The sequence below is a fragment of the Schistocerca serialis genome, chromosome 4 (assembly GCF_023864345.2).
Source record: "Schistocerca serialis cubense isolate TAMUIC-IGC-003099 chromosome 4, iqSchSeri2.2, whole genome shotgun sequence".
Lineage (NCBI taxonomy): Eukaryota > Metazoa > Arthropoda > Insecta > Orthoptera > Acrididae > Schistocerca > Schistocerca serialis.
The window spans coordinates 346,247,926-346,269,881 of NC_064641.1; the positions used below are offsets into that span (position 1 = coordinate 346,247,926).

Sequence of the window (21,956 nt, forward strand, 5' to 3'; positions counted from 1 at the left end):
AACGGTCCCTTCCCTACAGCCTAGGTCTTCGTGGCAAACGAATCTGCTCCAGTCCGGAATCCCTGAACCATTACACCAACAACCTGACAACAGCTTTCGCATCCCGCAACTACCCTCCCGACATGGTACAGAAGCGAATAACCAGAGCTACTTCCTCATCCCCTCAAACCCAGAATCCCCCACAGAACAACCACAGAAGTGACAGGATACTTTCCGGGACTGGACCAGGCTCTGAATGTGGCTCTCCAGCAGGGATACGACTTCCTCAAATCCTGTCCTGAAATGAGATCCATCCTTCATGAAATCCTCCCCACTCCACCAAGAGTGTCTTTCCGCCGTCCACCTAACCTTCGTAACCTGTTAGTTCATCCCTATGAAATCGCCAAACCACCTTCCCTACCCTCTGGCTCCTATCCTTGTAACCACCCCCCGTGCAAAACCTGTCCCATGCACCCTCCCACCACCACCTACTCCAGTCCTGTAACCCGGAAGGTGTACACGATCAAAAGCAGAGCCACGTGTGAAAGGACCCACGTGATTTACCAACTGACCTGCCTACACTGTGATGCATTCTATGTGGGAATGACCAGCAACAAACTGTCCATTCGCATGAATGGACACAGGCAGACAGTGTTTGTTGGTAATGAGGATCACCCTGTGGCTAAACATGCTTTGGTTCACAGCCAGCACATCTTGGCACAGTGTTACACCGTCCGGGTTATCTGGATACTTCCCACCAACACCAACCTATCCGAACTCCGGAGATGGGAATTTGCCCTTCAGTATATCCTCTCTTCTTGTTATCCGCCAGGCCTCAATCTCCGCTAATTTCAAGTTGCCGCCACTCATACCTCACTTGTCTTTCAACAACTTCTTTGCCTCTACACTTCCGCCTCGACTGACATCTCTGCCCAAACTCTTTGTCTTTAAATATGTCTGCTTGTGTCTGTATGTGTGGATGGATATGTGCGTGTGTGCGAGTGTATACCTGTCCTTTTTTCCCCCTAAGGTAAGTCTTTCCGCTCCCAGGATTGGAATGACTCGTTACCCTCTCCCTTAAAACCCACATCCTTTCGTCTTTCCCTCTCCTTCCCTCTTTCCTGATGAGGCAACCGTTGGTTGCGAAAGCTAGAATTTTGTGTGTATGTTTGTGTTTGTTTGTGTGTCTATCGACCTGCCAGCGCTTTCGTTCAGTAAGTCACCTCATCTTTGTTTTTTTATATATATATATATATATATATATATATATATATATATATATATATATATATATATATATATATATATATATATATATATAAAACAAATATAAAAAAACAATATATATATAATTTTTTTTTTTTTTTTTTTTTTTTTTTTGCGAATAGCAACAGTCCTACGACACTCCCCTGTGGCACACCTGAAATCACTCTTACTTCTTACTTCGAAAGACTTCTCTCTATTGAGAATGACATGCTGCATTCTGTTATCTACAAACTCTTCAATCGAATCCCACAATTGGTCTGATAGTCCATATGCTCTTACTCTGTTCATTAAACAACTCTGAGCTCTGAGGAACTGTATCAAACACCTTGCGGAAGTCAAGGAACACGGCATCTACTTGGAAACCCGTGCCTATGGCCCTCAGAATCTCGTGGACGAATAGTGTGAGCTGGGTTTCACATGATCCTCTTTTTCGAAACCCATGCTGATTCCTACAGAGTAGATTTCTAGTCTTCAGAAAAGTCATTATACTCGAAAATAATACGTGTTCCAAAATTCTACAACTGATAGACGTTAGAGATATAGGTCTATAGTTTTGCACATCTGTTTGACGTGCCTTCTTGAAAACGGGGATGACCTGTATCCTTTTCCAATCTTTTGGAACGCTACACTCTTCTAGAGACCTACGGTACACTGCTGCAAGAAGGGCAATTTCCTTCGTGTACTCTGTGTAAAATCAAACTGGTGTCCCATCAGGTCCAGCGGCCTTTCCTCTTTTGAGCGATTTTAATTGTTTTTCTATCTCTCTGTCATCTATTTCGATATCTACCATTTTGTCACTGTGCGACACTCTAGAGAAGGAACTACAGTGCAGTCTTCCTCTGTGAAACAACTTTGGAAAAAGACAGTATTTCGGCCTTTAGTCTGTCATCCTCTATTTCAGCACCATTTTAGTCACAGAGTGTCTGGACATTTTGTTTTGATCCACCTACCACTTTGACAGAAGATCAAAATTTCTTAGGATTTTCTGCCAAGTCCATACATAGAACTTTACTTTTGAATTCCCTGAACGCCCTTCGCATAGCCCTCCTTACACTACATTTTGCTTCGTGTAATTTTTGTTTGTCTGCAAGGCTTTGTCTACGTTTATGTTTGCTGTGAAGTTCCCTTTGCTTCCATAGCAGTTTTATAACTCGGTTGTTGTACCAAGGTGGCTCTCTCCCATCTCTTACGATCTTGCTTGTCACATACTCATCTAATGCATATTGTACGATGGTTTTGAACTTCGTCCACTGATCCTCAACACTATCTGTACTCGAGACAAAACATTTGCGTTGAGTGGTCAAGTACTCTGAAATCTGCTTTTTGTCCCTTTTGCTAAACAGAAAAATCTTCCTACCTTTTTTAATATTTCTGTTAACGGCTGAAATCATCGATGCAGTAAACGCTTTATGATCGCTGATTCCCTGTTCTGCATTAACTGTTTCAAAGAGTTCGGGTCTGTTTGTCACCAGAAGGTCTAATATGTTATCGCCACGAGTCGGTTCTCCGTTTAACTGCTCAAGGTAGTTTTCAGATAATATACTTAAAAAAAATATCGTTGGATTCTTTGTCCCTGCCATCCGTTATAAACGTTTGAGTTTCCCAGTCTATATCTGGTAAATTAAAATCTCCACCCAGAACTATAACATGGTTGGGAAATCTACTCGAAATATTTTCCAAATTTTCCTTCAGGTGCTCTCCACAACAGCTGCTGAGCCAGGGGGCCTATAGAGACATCCAATTACCATGTTTGAGCCTGCTTTAACAGTGACCTTCACCCAAATTATTTCACATTTTGGATCTCCATCAATTTCCTTCGATACTATTGCACTTTTTATCACTATAAACACGCCTCCCTCTTCACTGTCCAGCCTGTCTCTGCGATATAAAAGATCATCCATAAACTATGGAAAGTACATGGCAGAATGAAATCAATATAAATTACCAATACAGAAACATTTTAAAGGGGCCAGAGTGCCGTGACTGGGTGACTACTTAGAAATGACGGATGATTAAGCCCCTCCTTGATGCACTAAAAATCTCACACCCAATATTTTGGGAAGGGTCACTGACAACACACAAAACCTTATAACTTGAACTATACTTGTCTCATTGTCATTTAAAATAGAGGACAGGTTCTGGGGGATAGCCAGGTCTGCCCTGTGGTGTCACATAAAACTACCTCGGTTAAATTATGCTGTATTTACACATTTTCCATATCATTGACAAATTAGTGGGTCCTTCCTTGTAAGACAAAGCCATGTGCTAAGAGGCAATGCCCCACTCTAAACCTTGTAACAGCCACTTCCTCAGCTTGTCGTGGTCAGGTGGAGGTACACCAGGGTCACTCTGAAGGTTTCATAGACCACAGCTTACTTTCCTCACTTTCAGCCACTGAGCTTCCCATCAACACATGGTCTTCCGGGTCATGTATGTGGTGACCGCCTGCTGGGGGATGCACAGCAATCGGAAGGCTAAAAGAAGTTAGCCCCCTTGGCATCTGCATCAGAAAGTTCATTTCCTCAAATCCGTTTGTGTCTCAACCTAGCAGAAAAATATTTCCTTTTCCTGCATTTGAAAGAGAAGGGGCGTCTCAGAAATATTGCACCATCCCATCTGCTGGGTGCAACTGACCAATAGTAAGAAGGGTAGTTTGGGAATCAGAGTAGATAAGAAATTTCTGTGTTATCTGCTCCAGTGCCCTATGGATAGCAAAAAAACTTGCACAGTAAACTGAAAACTGCTCTGGGAGCAATTTGCTAAGGACATATTTGGCGAACATGGCAGCGCAACCGATAAAACCTCCTGCTTAGATTTATCAGTGTAAACACAAATGAAATTAGGGTGGGGATTTAAAATCTTGTAGAATTTAGTTTTAAAAATATAATCTGAGGTATAATCCTTCCTGTATCCATTCTACAATTAACATGGAGCTCTTTAGAAGCCAGGGGGGGATCCCATATTCCACCCCTGACTTCGGACCCTAATCCCATCCACCTGTAATATCTCAAAGCTCTGCTTCGCATGGATCCCGAAAGGTCTTGTTGCCCTTGGATGGTTATAGAACAAACATTCCAGTGGCAGCTAGGCAATGGAGATGGATGATGGCAATTCCGGGATAGATAGAGCCCTGTACACTAAGCGTATCATGAGGAGATGTCGAACTGACTGTGGAGGCTCACCAGCCTCTGCATCCAAGCAAGGAACTGGACTTGTTTGATAAATCACTGTTGTCAGCCTAATACTATTGTGGTAAACTGTATAAAACATTGTATTGCACTAATGCCTTGCTGATCCATAAATCTAGCATCCATATCCAAACCAGGACTCCAAGGAGGGTTATAAAACTGGAGCAAGTGTGCACTGTTTGCTCCCCAAAGACCTATGACTAACACATTGTAGGATATTTGAAGACTTGAGGTATCTTAATTTCATATACCCATGGTGCAATAGCCACATTAGTCTTTAATCAAAAGTGAGGCACTGATATTTCAACCTTTCCTTAAAAGTAAGAAAGGTATCCCCCAATAAAAAGAGCAGGAGCAACTGTTTTCAACAAAAAACAGTTTCCTCCATAGAGAACTTGAAACCTGTGATGTTTTCCCATTACTCCAAGTGCCTGCTCATCAAACGCAATTGTCAAGTGGCTGTTGCAAGGTTGGAGGACACACAGAAGATGGACAAGCCGTCCACAAATAAGGAATAATACTGTTTATCGTGTTGGTGAACATCATTAAACTTAAAGCACTCTCTTGAAGGACAGTGTTTAAGGTTCAGATGTGATATACCTGACCCTGTAACTAAAATAACTTTTGATAGCAAGGACTGTATGAAAGTGGGGAGATGTCCTCAGGACCCCATTTGTAGAGCTACAACATAATATTACGCCTCCACATAGTGTCATAAGCCTTTTTCAAATCAACAAATCAAAGAATACACCAACAAGGCATTGTTTACATAGGAAAGCTTTCTGAATTGCTGCTTCTAGCAGGGTTAGGTTAACTGACACCTCCTGGAATCACCCTGAGAGGTACTCAGTAGTGACCTAGTTTAGAGCCCAAGTGAGGCACTGGATAACCATATACTCCAGTGTCTTTCCCACCTAGCTACTGAGAATGATGTTATGATAACTATGATTGGCCATAATGTTCATATGAAATTCAGCCATGTCCAGACGATGTCTCCCGTCGTTGTTAGAAGGCATCCCCACTCTAGTGCAACTGCTAGTGGCAGTTGTGAGTGTGGCAGGAAATATTCAAAATGGTTTCCCATACTTTACTTGCAGTTTTGTATCAACTCATTCCACTCTTCTTACTCCAACTGCTATCCTCAATTATGGCCTCACCACTTGATGAGTGGTGCCATTGGGCAATGAATGAAACTTTGTCTAGCCACCTTCCTGTCCCTCACTGCAGAACCACACATCATTCCACCAAGTGTGAGACTGGTATTTGGGAGGGAGGAGGGGGGGGGGGGGCGGCAAGGGGCAAACAGTGAGGTCATCAGTCCCAGGATCTAAGATGGCAGAAACTAAGGTTGGTTGGTTGGTAAGACGGGGGAAGAGACCAAATTACAAGGTCATCGGTCCTTTGCTCCTAATAAAACAATGCCACAAGTGTGGGAATAAGACAGACGAGACTTATAACACAAAACGGAAAGAAAGGAAAAACCACAAGAGCAAAGGAAAGGCAACTAACACTAAAAGGAACAAAAGAGGACAAGAAAACAACAGGGAGATGCTAGAAACAGAAGAGAGTAAAACAAGAAAGAAGATTACAGTGGCTGGCCGACCACGAGAATAAAAAGGAAAAGCCAGCCACTCTGCAACACATTAAAACCTCCAACCTAAAAACACTAGGGTGGAGGACACAGAGGGACAAAGGATATGCATACAACTTAGATCAAATGATAAAATCCACTCTCGCAAATAAAACACAAAACTAAATCAGCTAATAAAGCGCTGTCAGATAAAATGAGCGGCAATGAGTCCGGTAACCCAAGATTTCATCGCTGGGCAGTCAAAGTGGGACAGTGCACAAGAATATGGGCCACTGTCAACCAGGCACCACACCAAAAACTCAGGCAGGTCTTCACAGCGCAAGAGGTAACCCTGGTGGAGCCAGCAGAGGACAACTGATTCCCTGCGAGAGGCTCGCATGAAAGACTTCCACACATGCGTTTTCTCCTTAATGACATACAGTCTGTTGTGTGTACTGTTATGCCATTCTGTCTCCCAAAGCCGAAAAACCCTGCAGCATTAAGTCAGAACGCAGGTCAGGTTCAGAGATGCCCATCTCCAGAAGCAGTTTCCACGTAGCCTGTCGGCAAGTTCATTGCCTGGGATTCCGACATGTCCTGTGGTCCATACAAACACCACTGAACAACGGGACTCCTGGATGGACACTACCAAAAAGTGGCGAGGGTAGTAAGGGTTGTAAGCTGCTCAAACAGTCAGTACACACAAGAAACAATTCCTCGGGGCATGAACATATATACTGAAGTGCACGAGATATGGCCACCAGCTCTACAGTGAATACACTGCAGCCATCAGGCAACGAATGCTGTTCAGTATGGCCTCTGTGGACTAAGGTAAAGCCAACATTACCATCAGCCATCGAGCGTCGGTGTAAACCACTTCAGAGGCCCGGAACACTTCAAGAATTGAGAGGAAGTGACAGTGGAGAGCCGCGGGGTTAAAGGAGTCCTTAGGGTCATACAAAAGGTCCAGGCGAAGCTTCAGCCTACAGCTACACCATGGAGGTGTATGTGAATGAACCTCGAGGAGAGGTGGTGAAGGGATGGACTCCGGTTCAGACAGAAGCAATCGCACGCAAACTGCAATCGTTAGCCCTGACCTGGGCCGCCTATGCAGGAGGTGAACCACTGTGGTTGGGAAAAGAAGACTGTAATTAGGGTGTTCAGAAAAGCTATGAATGTGTGCAATATAACTGTTGAGCAGTTGTGCACGTCTGATCTTCAATGGAGGGACTCCAGCCTCCACCAGTACACTGATCACCGGACTCGTCTTAAAAGCTCCTGTCGCTAGTCATACTTCGCAATGGTGCAATGAGTCGAGCAAACGCAATGCGGAAGGTGCCGTCGAACCATACAACACTCACATAGTCAAGGCGGGATTGAACAAGGGCTCTGTAGAGCACCAGCAGCTTAGAGCGATCTGCACCCCAGTTGGTGTAGCTCAGACAGTGGAGGGCATTGAGGTAATGCCAACACTTCCATTTAAGCTGACGAAGATGAGGAAGCCAAGTCAAACGAGTGTTGAAAACCAAACCTAAGAATCGATTTTTGTCTCCACTACAGTGAGTGGATCATCATTAAGGTAAAATGCTGGTTCCGGAGGAACGGTATGACACCGACAAAAATGCATGACACCCGTCTTCATGGCGGAAAACTGGAAGCCATGGGCTAGAGCCCGTGACTGGTTCTTGTGGATGGCTCCCTGTAGGCGACACTCAGCAACACCAGTACTGGAGCAGCAGTACGAAATGCAGAAGTCATCTGCATAAAGAGAAGGTGAGCCGGAGGGCACAACAGCTGCTTTGAGACCGTTAATGGCCACAAGAATTGAGAGACATTCAGTACAGAGCCCCGTGAGACTCCATTCTCCTGGATATGGATGGAACTATAGGAGGCACCAACTTGGTCACAGAAAGTACAGAGCGACAGGAAGTTTTGGATAAAAATCGGGAGCTGGCTCTGGGGTCCCACTCATACAACGTGGCAAGGGTATGATGTTGCCAGGTGATGTCGTATGCTTTATGTAAGTCAAAAAAGACGGCAACCAAGTGTTGCCGTCTGGAAAAGGCTGTTTGGATGGCAGACTCAAGGGACTCAAGATTATCAGTGGTAGAGCGACCCTTGCGGAAGCTGCCCTGACATGGAGCCAGTAAGCCACATGAATCCACGACCCAACCCAACTGCCGACACACCATATGTTCTAGTAGCTTACAAAGAACATTGGTGTGGCTGATGGGTCAATAGCTATCCACATCAACAAGCGAGTTTTGACCGGGTTTGAGCACTGGAATGATGGAGCTCTCCTGCCATTGCAATGGAAGATGCCATCGCACCAGATCTGGTTAAAGATGACAAGGAGATGTCGCTTGTAGTCACATGAGAGATGTTTAATCATCTGGCTGTGGATCCAATCAGGCCCAGGAACTGTCGGGACAATGTGCAAGGGCACTGATGAGCTCCCACTCTGTAAATGGGGTATTATAGGATTCATAGTGGCGTGTAGTGAATGAGAGGACTCTCCCTTCCAGCCGCCATTTGAGAGTGTGAAAGGCTGGGGGGCAATTCTCCGATGCAGAGGCTCGAGCAAAGTGTTTGGCAATTGCGTTTGCGTCAGTAGATAACACGCCGTTTATGGTAACACCGGAACACCTGTTGGGGTCTGGTACCCAAAAAGACTTTGATCTTTGCCCAGACTTGGGAAGGTGACATACGGCACCAAACGGTTGAGACATATCTCTCCCAACACTCCTGCTTCCGTCATTTGATAAGTTGGCAAACATGGGCACAGAGCTGTTTAAAGGCTATGAGGTGCTCCACTGAAGGGTGCCGCTCATGCCGCTGTAGAGCTCACCAATGCTCCTTAATTGCTTCAGCGACTTCTGGCGACCACCAAGGGACTGCCTTACGCCGGGGGCATCCTAAAGAGCGAGGGATTGCGTTTTCTGCTTCAGAAACAATTGTTGTAGTCACCTGCTCAACCATCACAGTGGTAGACCATCACCTTGACCTTCTCGGGCAATGTATCATCCTCAAAGGCCAAGACGAAGGCACCGGTGGCAAACCGATTATCCCTCAGACCCCAATGGACATGCTGGACGAAATGTACACCTCGCCACTCTAAATTGGCGTGTAGCTCATCGTCAGACTGTAAAAGAAGATCCCTGTGAAATATGATACCCTGGACCATATTTAAGCTCTTATGGGGCATGATGGTTACAGAAACTTCCCCCAGCTTGTCACAGGGGAGTAACGTTCGTGACTGGGCAGATGATGCTGTTTTGACAAAGAATGACCCAGATCTCATTTTGGACAAGCCCTCCACCTCCCCAAACGTGTCCTCTAAATGCTCAACAAAACCTGAGACTTCATCGTCATGAAAGATTCCCAATCAGCTCTTGAACATAGAAGATATCTGGGCAAATATCCGTTGCCATCCTTAGCCTGACATTCCCCCCATGCTGTGGCTAGGGAGAGGAACGATTTGTGGTCGTACTTCTGTGCGTTGAATTGAGCTTGTGAACGCTTAGAGACTGCTGGTGTTTCACCACCAGCAAGAGATGATCGACTACGCTTCATGGCATGTCATCTGCCCTGACACCACCCACTCTGACCAGCCCCCCCCCCCCCCCCCTCGACATAGGTGCCACCCAGCTACAGCAAAGGCCACCTGGCAGGATGCCCATTGCCGGGTGTCCTGATGCATCTACTCTTTGGCATACGTGGGGAGTTCACGGCACAGGCATCAGCTGAGTGATCCCTGTGTGATCAGGGGGCTACAACCAACAGGGTACATGGCGGTCCCACCACAACGGACTGGCTACCGTGCTGGATATCAAGTGCAAAGGAATCCAGTGCCATTGTTGACGCAGAAAGCAACAATGCATAGCGCATGGTGGATAACGCACACAGGAAGGTGTCCTCAGCCAAGTGATGGAGAATGGGCGGGATGGAAATGCGAGAATGAGAAAGTGGGGTAAAGGTCTCAATGCACGATGGACACAGATGCACCATGTAAGGCGCCGTTTCCCAACTGGCTCACTCTTTGGCAAAATTTTGAAAAATGGAGGTCAAACCCTACAGGGGACCACTACATAAAGGCTGAAACATGTGAGACTCCTTTTAGTCACCTCTTACGACAGGCAGGAATACCTCGGGCCTATTCTGACCCCCGGACCCGCAGGGGGGAGAAACTAAGGGAGGGGCAGCACCTACAGCTCACTCCAGCCAATGGGACAGGAAAATGGGCAAACAAAGAGGCAGAAGGAATGGCAAGGCAGCAGGAAGAGTAAAGAACAGGAAGGGGGACGGGGGCAAGAGCAGTTGGCGGCCCAGAGGTGCTATGTGCAATGGAGTGTGGCACCGCCACTAACCCATTAACCCATGCCGATTCCCAAACCATTCCGTGATCACAACACAACACAATGGGAACAACACAAAGGGAAAAAGACACAAGAAAAGGGGAAACAAATCAGAACAAAAGAACAGACAAAACATGGGGAAAAGGGGCAAAACCTGGCCAGCATGGAGGCTAATGCCAATGTCAATCGTGGGACTCTAATTACGCAAGGAAATTCAGGGATTTAAATCTGGGAGCACAAACCACTTTCGTGAAGAAAGCTGAGGATGGACATAACCATGCAAGGGACGTCCACTAACAGCCAGGATAAGGAGAGTGGGAGGGTACATTTATTGCAAAGAGCCAAAAGGCAGGAGCAGTCCAGCAAAATATGGATCACTGCAAGGAGGCCGCAACAACTACAAACGGGGAGGGGGATGGTTGGGGCTCAACATGCAGTGAAAAACCAAGAATCAACCTGTTATGGCTGATATGAAAGCAGCAGAGAATGGTAGATTCCTGCTGGAAGAGGCAGAGAGAAGGATGCTACATGGCAGGAGTCACCTTCATTGCAAGTTAATTAGAGAGGAGGCCAGCTCTCCAAGAGTTCAGGACTGAGTGAAAAGGAATTCAACATGAAGCCGCAAATCCATCCATGGAGGAGTCACGGCCACTCCCACGCAGCTAGACAATTAGCATGCTCATTACCCACGATACCCAGATGGCCGGGAACCCAATGGAAATCAAATCAACATGCAGCATGTTCAAGATTGGCAAGAAGGTTATGAATGGCAGAGACCCAGGGATGGTGGGAAAAACACAGGGAAATTGATTGAAGGCTCCTCGTTAGGTCCATACACAAAAAAACTCAGGTGAGGGAGTACTGTTTAATAAAGAGGGAGTGAGGGAGTAAGAAATTATTGTTTAATAATTCAGAGGGCCAGATAAATGGCCATCAATTCTGCAGTAAACACCCTACATATGGCAGGTAAGAGATGGAGTTCTGTGCCAACAAAACATGTGAAGGGATATCTCATGTGAATGGCAGATTAAGAGCCATTGGTGAAAAAAAAAACACCACCACCCCAAAACCCTCATACGAGTAGGCAGAACAAACAATGGAACACCATTGGAGAGATGGAGTATTTCAGACCCTGAAGAAATCTATCTGAACCTGGGGTCGAGTAACTAACCAAGAGGTTAGTAGTGTAGCGCTTGACACAGTCACATCGATTAAATATTTGGGCGTAACATTGCAGAGCGATATGAAGTGGGACAAGCATGTAATGGCAGTTGTGGGGAAGGCAGAGTCGTCGTCTTCGGTTCATTGCTAGAATTTTGGGAAGATGTGGTTCATCTGTAAAGGAGACCGCTTGTAAAACACTAATACGACCTATTCTTGAGTACTGCTCGAGCGTTTGGGATCCCTATCAGCTCGGATTGAGGGAGGACATAGAAGCAATTCAGAAGTGGGCTGCTAGATTTGTTACTGGTAGGTTTGATCATCATGCGAGTGTTACGGAAATGCTTCAGGAACTCGGGTGGGAGTCTCTGGAGGAAAAGAGGCGTTCTTTTCGTGAATCGCTACTGAGGAAATTTAGAGAACCAGCATTTGAGGCTGACTGCAGTACAATTTTACTGCCAGCAACTTATGTTTCACGGAAAGACCACAGAGATAAGATAAGAGAGATTAGGGCTCGTGCAGAGGCATATAGGCAGTCATTTATCCCTCATTCTGTTTGGGAGTGGGACAGGGAGAGAAGATGCTAGTTGTGGTGCGGAGTACCCTCCGCCACGCACCATATGGTGCAGTGCGGAGTATGTATGTAGATGTAGGTGGTGTTCGGCAGAAAACGTGGAAAACAAGACAAAGAGGGACGATGGAAATCATGGTGGTGAGAAGCAAGGCAGAGCAACAATGGTAAACCTGCCCGAGGGTGGACAGTGGGCGGACAACATGCTGAACCCGCAAAAAGAAAAGAATTGGCGGGGGGGGGGGGGGGGGGGGGGGGGGGTTTGGTAATGAAAGAGCAGATAGTGAGGGCTAAGGAAACCGGGAGCTGAGACTGTTGAAACGAAACAGGGACCGCGGGTGGGGTGTTTTCACAGTGATAACCAGAAGACTATAGCGCTAGTGCAAAAGCCACTAGTGGCCAAATGGATATCATAACTGTAGTGTCCTGCGGTCAGCAGGAAAGAACTAACAATCAAGTTTGAACACACTTTATTATAACTAAAATGCCTTCTTGGCGTTCACTGATTTCCAAACAACACGAAGCACAACAATTCTTGTGGTAGCAAAACCAGATAAGAGTACAAGACAATTAAAAGAAAATAATAACCAAAATACTACTCTACACAATTACAAGGGTACAGCGTTCTACTGAATGCTACATCGAGTGTCTGCTATGCTAGAGCTGGTGTAGATATTGACCAGAGAGTGCTACATGTAGTCACATTAGTTCCAATTGGTGGATCTCTGTCACATAGCTTTTCACGTCTGTGTTTATGTGGAACGTCTGTTGTTGTTTACATCCACTGGCGATGTTTTGATCTGAGCTCTTGAAGGGAGGTCGGCAGCCCACCTTGGTTGTCTGTTGTGCGGGCCCTCTAACTAATAAGGGGCCGCTGCTACAACAATGATGGACCAGGTCGAAGAGGAGCAGTGTGGAAGAGGCAGCCTGAGCCATAACCTGTCGTGGACTGAAGGCATCCACTTTCATGAAAATTTGCTGCTACTGAAAAACACTGATAAGTGTATCCCAGTAGGACAGATGTGCAGGTTCTAGGGCAGCACACACACTACGAAAGTAACACAGAATAGTGAATAATAAAATATAGTACTTAACTTTGGGTAACACTGGAACAGCAACTGTAGATTGCAGATTTAGCCTATCTGTCCTGCACTGACTACAGTTGCATGAACACAAACTAAATAATGGAACTTCCTGACAGATTAAAACTGTCTGCCGAACCGAGACTCGAACTCGGGACCTTTGCCTTTCACGGACTAGTGCTCTACCAACTGAGCTACTCAAGCACAACGCACAAGCCATCTTCACAGCTTCAATTCCGCCAGTGCCTCATCTCCTACCTTCCAAATTTCGCAGAAGCTCTCCTGAAAACCTTGCAGAACTAACACTCCTGGAAGAAAGGATATTACAGAGCCTTGGCTTAGCCACAGACTATTCTGCAAGATTCACAGGAGAGCTTCTGTGCAGTTTGGAATCTAGGAGATGAGCTACTGGTGGAATTGAAGCTGTGAGGATGGGTCGTGCTTGGGTAGCTCAGTTGGTAGAGCATTTGCCCGCAAAAGGCAAAGACTTCGAGTTTGAGTCTCAGTCCAGCACACAGTTTTAATCTGCCAGGAAGTTTCATTTCAGCGCATACACCGCTGAAGAGTGAAAATTTCATTCTGACAAATTGAATAATATTCTCTGAACTAAAGTTGGAAGAAAACTAATCTTCTGTCTTGATGTACTGTTCGAAGAACTGTTACAAAGTAACAGTACTCACTGAAATCTCTAGGCAGGCAATCTTCGTCCATACACGGTAATTCTATTAACTGTTCTATTTCTGCTGAAGACTGACCACTGTCTCTCTATTGGCCACTCTATCTCACTCGACGACTTGAAGACATGAACTCCCTAGCAACACTCGGACTTACTTACTGCTTGCAACTACCAATTTCTGCTCACATATGGTTACTTAAGCGCATGTCTTTCTTCCTGGTGGTGCTGCTGCTCCAGGGGGCATGATTTCATGGGTAGCATGATTGGTTTGGGTGCAGTGATATTCCTGCTGCAGACGGATGTCCACAGTACTTCTGGTAACAACTGTTGCAAACTCTTCTTGTGTGGTATCTCAGTGCGTCAAATAAACTTGACAACCGTAACCCACATGGTACAGAATTGTGGCCAAATAAAGGCGCAGAAGAGTGTAACAATCCATGCCCCAAAAGGTGTGGACAAGGAAGAGGAGGGCATTTAGTTTACCGGAACAGCCAATCTTCAGATGACCGATATGGGGCAACCAAATAAGCTTGTTGTCAAAAAGAAGACCCAACAAATGGAACTAGTTGATGATGGTCAGATGTTAGACATCGAAGTACAGCTTCGGATCGGGGTAGTTCGTAGTACAGTGACAGAAATGCATAACCCTTGATTTAAGGGGAGAGAATTGAAAACCATGTGAGTGTGTCCATGTGGAAGCATGGCAGATGGCACCCTGGAGCTGTTGTTCCACAGAGACCACCGAGTGGGAACTAGCCCCGATACAGAAATCATCCACATGCAGATCAGCGTTCACCAATGGTGGCCATCAGTCCATTAACAGTGTAAGGAAAAGAAGGGTGCTTAATATGGAGCCCTGTAGAACCATTTCTCGTGGGTCCACAGACAGCTGAGAATGGTGTCAATCCAAACTCTGAACAACCAGTGGGGCAGAAACTGCCAAATAAAAATCAGATGGGATCCCAAAGACCCCACTCAGGGAGTGTACGAAAGATGTGATGGTGCCAAGTCACATCGTACGCCTTACGAAGATTGAAGAAAACTGTGATAAGGTGGTGGCACTAAGAAAAGGTCTGCCAAAATGTGGTTTCCAAACAAAGCAGGTGATCAATTGGAGACTGTACTCCCATAAGCCACACTTGTACGGAGACACAAGGTCCTGAGATTCGAGGGCCCAAGAGAGCTGACAAGCCACTATCTGTTCAAGTAACTTGCAGGGTATATTTCTCAGACATCAGCCAATAAGTATTGAAGTTGCAAGGTTTTCTGCAAGGCCACCCAGGAGTACAAGGCCTGATGGAGACGGCCTTTGGCAACCTTGGAGAGTGTGGAGCATCGCCTACACCCGTGATGAAGAGACAGAAATACCTAGTGAAGAGACAAAGCATTCCCAATAAACCCACTTCCTCTGATTAAGTAATGTGCTTTGGCACAAACACAGTAAAAGAAATAAGACCGGTTGAGGACAGGTGCCATTTACGGCATTACACGTCTCGACTGTGATCACAGATGATGATAGCAATGCCTGTGTCCCACAATGGGATCGGCCAGCAGTGTAAATAACTGTATCAAACACATCACGGATGACTTCATCAATGAAACGTGACAAAGTGGGGGTAAACATGACCTGGGAGGTATATAGAGGCCAATCGGCAGTATGGAAAGTCCAGCGGAGTAGCCTGGCCATTGGGAGGTGGGAGGGGCATGGGATGATCAATGGGAAGTGATCGTTATTGCAGAGCTCACTGTGTGGCGACCAGTGTAATGAAGGGAGAGGGCAAGGGGCATTGAGTGAAAGATCAAGGGCAGAGAAAGTGTCCTAAGTGGCACTAAAGTGGATAGGGGAATTGTCATTAAAAAGGCACACCTTGTGGTCTGCAAGAAACTGTTCTACGAGGAGATGCTGACTAGATGAAAATACACTGCCCCAAAAGAGGTGATGGGCATAAAAATCACAAGGAGGAGGACGGGAGGGGGTAGTTGCTGAAGTTGGAAAGTTAGAGTAATGGGCTTAGATGGCCCGCTACAAGGCAGCTAGAGATTGTGAACGGTGACTGCAGATTCCAGGTAGACCTGGACAGCAACACTTCCAGTGTAGTACCAAGGGGGATTACATACTAACAATGCCCGATACGACCAACATGTAAATGCCACCAGAAGCCATCACAGGGCCTACCTGGTTCTGACAAAGCAAGAAACCCACAAAGGGTCAGTGAGTGAGCATCAGTAAAATGAGATTCCTGGAGAATGACACAAGCTGCAGAGTAAAAGGAAATAAGGGATTGCAACTACAGAAAGTGACGGCAGTACCTGTCACAACTGCATTGAAGAAGCATGGAACGGAGATCCAAATCTGAGGCCAATAGTCCAAAGCCAATCACGACGCCAAGTCACCATCTGTCACCAACAAGTACAGGGTGACATCCATTAACTAGAGGTCAGACTCAGGTTGCGAGGTAGGTCAGCATCTCTGAAGCACCAGAGGGGCCTCGTCCCGGGGTTTATGTTTCTTCTTCTTCTTCTTTTTTACGTAGAGGAGGGCAGGGTGTGCAGAGAGAGCACACTTCTACGAGATCTGGAACTGAGAGACATTGGGCAACCTTGGGGCACAAGGGCTGTGGATCCCGTGACCAACTTGTGGCAGCAAACCTATGATCTGGAAAACACCGGAAAGAGTGGATCCGATCATAGGCAGGTGTGAAGAAGGTGGACACTTCTCCAGCCAGATAAGGGGAGAAGCATCCATAGGGTGCCATGGGAAACAATGAAAGGGAACAGGAGAGGGAGTGCGATAACAAGGAGGGGGAAAGGATGTAACAGAGGCAACATTAGGTGCCACAGACACAGGGTGAAGACTGTCACATTTCTAACAAGCCTCAGTGTAGGACAAATGATCAAGAGAGCACAGTGTGTGCCAGAAACATCGAAAACACCTCACGGATGGCTGGACCTTTCAGATTCACTTCACATCAATTAATCATAACCTTGACATTCAACAGGAGGGTGTCCTCAAATGGCAGAATGAAAGCGCTGGCATTGATGTGTTTGTTCTGAACAAAATGAACACTCTACTGTTCCAAACTGGCTCAGTGTTCCTCATCAGTTCAAAGGATGACTGCCCTATGAAAAATGACTCCCTGAACCATATTCAAAGACTGAAGGGGAACGGACACCAGGATGTCAACAAGATGGCACAGGCATGAAAGACTGCAGACCAGGCAGAAATAGCTTTGATAGACAGTGAACCCAACCACATCTACTCATGGAGTCTGCTTCGCCAAATGTGTTTCCGGTAATTGCCGTAAAAAATAACAGCTTATGGTGGTGAAAGCACCCACATCAGTCCTAGGGCAGACCAGGTAGTGGGGAAAGGGTTTCAACTCAAGTCGGTGAACCTAAACACCTTTTGATGGGATAGGCAGGGAAGGGAAGGCTCCTGGATCACAAGAAGCAGCACCAGAAGATCCATTGCCAACTAAAGAGAGAGTCATAGAGGAACAGCATGTGTTTTGAAGTGCATTTTGCTTCATAAGCAAAGTGTCTGCCCTGATGGAACACCATGGAAAACATATATGACATGTACAGGAAAATTAAAATATGTTTATGAGAAATGAGAAACAGCTTACATGGCAAACCATTACTAAGTAAAGCGGAAAAGGCTGCAAGGTGGAAGGAATACATAAAAGACTACCTAAAAGTAGTGAACTTGCAAGTCCATATTACAGGCAGGGAAGAGGAAGCAGATGAAGATGAGAGGGTAGATATGCTACTGCGAGAAAAGTTTGATAGAGGAAGCCCAAACAAGGCTCCTGGAGTACATAATATTCCCCGGAATTATTAAATCTTAGAAAAGTCAACCTGATGTGCAAGATTTATGAGAAAGTGAAATACCCTCATCAGACTTCAAGATGAATGCAATGATCCCAACATCAAAGAAGGAACATACAGACACATACATTAATTCCCAAACCATCAAATTAATAAGTTATGGTTGCAAAATAATGACAGGAATTATCCACAGAAGGATGGAAAGACACAGAAACCAATCTGGAGTAATTCTAGGTTCTAGACGGATGTAGGAAAATGATTGGCACTACTTACCATACAATGTATCTTAGACGAAAGAGATAAAAATATCAAACAGAACAAAACAAACAATAGAATACAGGTACAATACACTCATTTGTTTAGTCTGTTACTTGTATATCGCTTGTGCTGATCTGAATTACAAAATAGTGGCTGTATTAATGCCTGAGTGCATATTCGCATTTGTGATGTTTATTTGAAAATGAGGAATACTCAGTGACATATGTAAACAAATTGACACCCTTAAGTGGTATCATGAGTACAGTCACATGAGGCCACGGACTCGTCCTTCATTAAAGTAACTGACTGAAAAAAGATAAACCCACAAATGTTTACAAAGAGTAGTAATGAAATTTTAATTAATACCTCAAAAAAATAAGTTACAATATTAATTTTTTGTTTCTTTGCAGGTACATGTCTGTAGTACTGGCACACAGTAAAATCTCCAGGCTACAGTACTGTAGCACACAGGTAAAAGAATCAAATCGAAATAGCACAGCCCACTGATAAGCTCGAATGTCATGCAGTAACATATTTTCAACAGCAGTGGAAATGTTGCAGCCATGCTGGGCCATTTAAGAAGAGTTTGCCATCTGGATGAGTCTGCCACGGCTGCAATATTTTCCAGCTGCTACAAAAAAAATATCCATCACATTCCCTTCTGTCAATGGGCTGCACAATTTTATGTGGCACTTGCAATTGCATTCTTTGATACTGTGGCACCAGAACTCAAATACATACCAGCACTGCAGAAATGTATCTGCAAAGAAACAAAGAATTAATAGTGTAACTTAATGTTTTTGAGGTGACAATTAAAACTTCAAGATCACTCAATTTGTTAGGCTACTTTAGAAAAAGCTTTTGATGTACACTGGAATACATCATGAGACTGTGAGAGTTCCAGGGATAAACTACTGTAAGTGAAAGGTTATTTCCAGTTCGTGCAGAAATGAAAATAATTATAAGAGTCAAAGGACATGAGAGGGAGTCAATAGTTGAGATAGTAGTCAGGCAAGACTGTAGCCTATCCTCCATTTTATTCACTGTGTAAATGAGCAAGCTGTAAAGGTAACCGAAGAGACATTTCATGTGGTACTATATGGTGTTTTTTTAACTACAATTATTACTAGACCAGCATTATTTAAAAAATAATGAAGTATTCACTATAACACGACTACAAAATAATTCTGACATTATTCAGTTAACTTCAAATTTCACTAGCAATTTAGAACAGAAACAGGTGCCCTCTCATTCAATGACTACGTAGCTGAGTATGTAGAAACTCTGAGATCTGAAAGCACCAAATGCATAACTGATATTTATTGGATACTGTATCCTGTTTATGAACAGTGGTTCAAAATGATCTGAATTGCAGTAACTGATATCCACAGTTGTATATACACCTTGTATTGAAATAATCTTATCAAATATGAAGTAGGCTAAAAATAAAAGTATGTTTTGCAAAGGCAAGTTACAGCCATTATTACTGACACTGAAAAACACTCAAGCACTTTGAAGATAATCTGCAACACAACAGACCGCAAATTAATTGACAAAATCTTCCAAATAATGTTGCAATTTACAGGCTTAACCGTCAAGTCTGTTGCAAATGAGCAGTAAACTGTGAACCTGTTGCTTCAGTTACTTTATTTCATGTTTACTTTCCTACAACATTCTACAAGTGTGACGATGTATTTACATGTATATGTACAACTTACAATTTCTTTCCTAAAAACGAAAACACTTATCTAGCCAAATTACTATACAGCTTACCTGAGACATATGTCTGCCAATGGGCACAGTAGAATAGTGTCATTGCACAGAAACACTGGAAGAACATCCATGCTGGATAGTAACCCAGCTGCACTGCTATGCACGCTGACAAGGCCACAAAAACTGAAAATTATACAAAGCTCTGTAAGAATGTTTAAAAATACAGCAAACTTAAAGTGGTGATGACTGTTGTAAACTGATAAAATGTGTTACATTTGTAGCAATTTTCCATGAAACGCTGAATTAGTCTCAAATGTATATGTGATAAGGTTCATTTGTTGATACCGGAATTTATGTTGTAAACAAACATAAATGTCATCCTGCACAATAAAACGCGTGCAACAGGAGATAAACAAGAGGTTAACAATTTCCGAGTGCTGCCAAAGATCCTCTATGATTACCACAAACGCATTGGAAATAAATAAATAAATAAAAACCTGTCATCTCATGTAAACAATATGAAATTTGTATATTGTCATTAGTGAAATAGGTGCTTCACGAGCATGACAGGAACAAATGAAGTAGGTCAATACATACTTCAAAATAAATGATCCATTTTAACCACAAAATATCACTGGAAAGCTTTTTGCGAGCAAGTTCTTACCGGTTGAAATTGAATCACAACCATGATCAAACAGCTCTCCTAATGGACTTGACGTATTTGTCCGCCTAGCTTGTTTACCATCAATTGCATCTAAACTTTGGTACACGAAGAGTCCAAGAGCACATATGAAACAGGCCCATCTGGGTGCCTGAAAAAGTTTCAATGATATTACAAACCGACACAAACAACCTAAAGTTTACCTTCGTTGCGGGATAATATTACCTCTGTCTTCGCATCTGCACTGTAATATATAAGGATGAGAGTTGTTAGTATATTCACAATAAGACCCGACACAGTGATGAGGTTGGGTGCAAGCCAAATTGGCAGTTTGCTGACCAACCAATTCCACCAAGGTTGTAATAATGGATCTAAAAGACTTGCACTAGAACAGCTGTATTTATGTTCGCTGAGACGTTTAAGCTGTCCAGCTGACAACAACTTTTCTTTATAAAATAACATGATGCCATGTAGTAATTCACTCAACACACATTTTACGTCAAACTTAAATAAATCTTGAACAGTTGCTAAACACACTCCTCCTTACGCGACACATCTCTAAGCGCTGGTGGCCAAAGTTCTTGGGCTGAAAGACATATTAAAACTCTTACTGTATCTCTGGGTAAACTTTGACTTATTTTGTTCGACGTAACATCTACTCCGTCAAAATGCGCTCGGAATACAACAGCAATCAGCAATGCTTGAAGCAACTAAATGTTATAGTACAGTAACAAGAACAATGACCCTATTACAATTATTGTGTAAAAATACACGGCGACAACCTGCTGATTCACACATACACTGATATGTCCGTTCGTATTGTATGGATGTAAACTTACATCCAGGAGCTGCAAATGAAGTAACAAGCGTGGCTTACAGGGTTTAAACAACGTAAGCATGAAAAGAGGCATTCACCGGCTACCAACGAAAACCTACGACAAGAGTTGAAACAGCAGCAATGGAACCAACAATGCTGTAGCAACAACAATAATATTAAAATTCAAAGACAATCGAATCAAACAGGATCAATATGTGGAAAAAATAAACATTCCCACTTAAAAGTCGGATGTTGAGAAGTGCACTTACAGAACAGCGCAAGGCCCATGTTACGATATGGAAACAGAGTCCGACAAAAGCGCTCCTAGTAGCCTGATAGTGAACTTGAATTCAGTAAAAGCATGGCAGGATAAGCAGATTGCTTGCTTTTCAAAATACGGTTACCAGTTGATAATATTTTCCATTAATACTTTACAGGTTGGTCTGGTAGTCTGTTGGTAAAATACACCTTTTTATTTGTGAAACCAATTATTACAATTTCGACTATGTGATAGTTATCAAGTGAAAATTATGTTCCTGATTATGATCTTCCTGTGTCTATTGCTGTTTTCGAGTTTCGTTGTAAATATGTTGTTCGTAAGCTGCTTAATTTTTGTTCGCATTCTGGGAGGGGTAAATTATTCCATATTTATTATTGTTTCATATGTAACAGAAGCTGATTTCATCACATGGTAGTCTGTGGATCTATTTCGTAATGCTTACAAATCCGTATATGTACTACACGATTTAAATATATTGTAAGTGTATTGCTCGTATTCTACTTTATTTTTGTCCACCATCCGTTTTTTGTACTGTCGTGTTTAATGGAGGT

The 21,956-nt window shown here is 44.0% G+C and overlaps 1 protein-coding gene across 3 annotated transcripts in view; it reads right to left on the minus strand.

Annotated features, from left to right (window-relative positions):
• LOC126474107 (cholinephosphotransferase 1) overlaps positions 1–20,872 on the minus strand; it is a 168,942-nt gene extending 148,070 nt beyond the window's left edge. For all 3 annotated transcript variants that reach the window (XM_050101531.1, XM_050101530.1, XM_050101529.1), the window contains exons 1-3: positions 20,534–20,872; positions 20,312–20,459; positions 19,708–19,830 (exon numbers count right to left, since the gene is read on the minus strand). In XM_050101531.1, coding sequence (XP_049957488.1) covers positions 19,708–19,830; positions 20,312–20,459; positions 20,534–20,770 — 508 coding nt within the window. In that variant the 5' untranslated portion in view covers positions 20,771–20,872. The remainder of the gene's footprint in view (positions 1–19,707; positions 19,831–20,311; positions 20,460–20,533) is intronic.
• Positions 20,873–21,956: the final 1,084 nt, after the last annotated feature.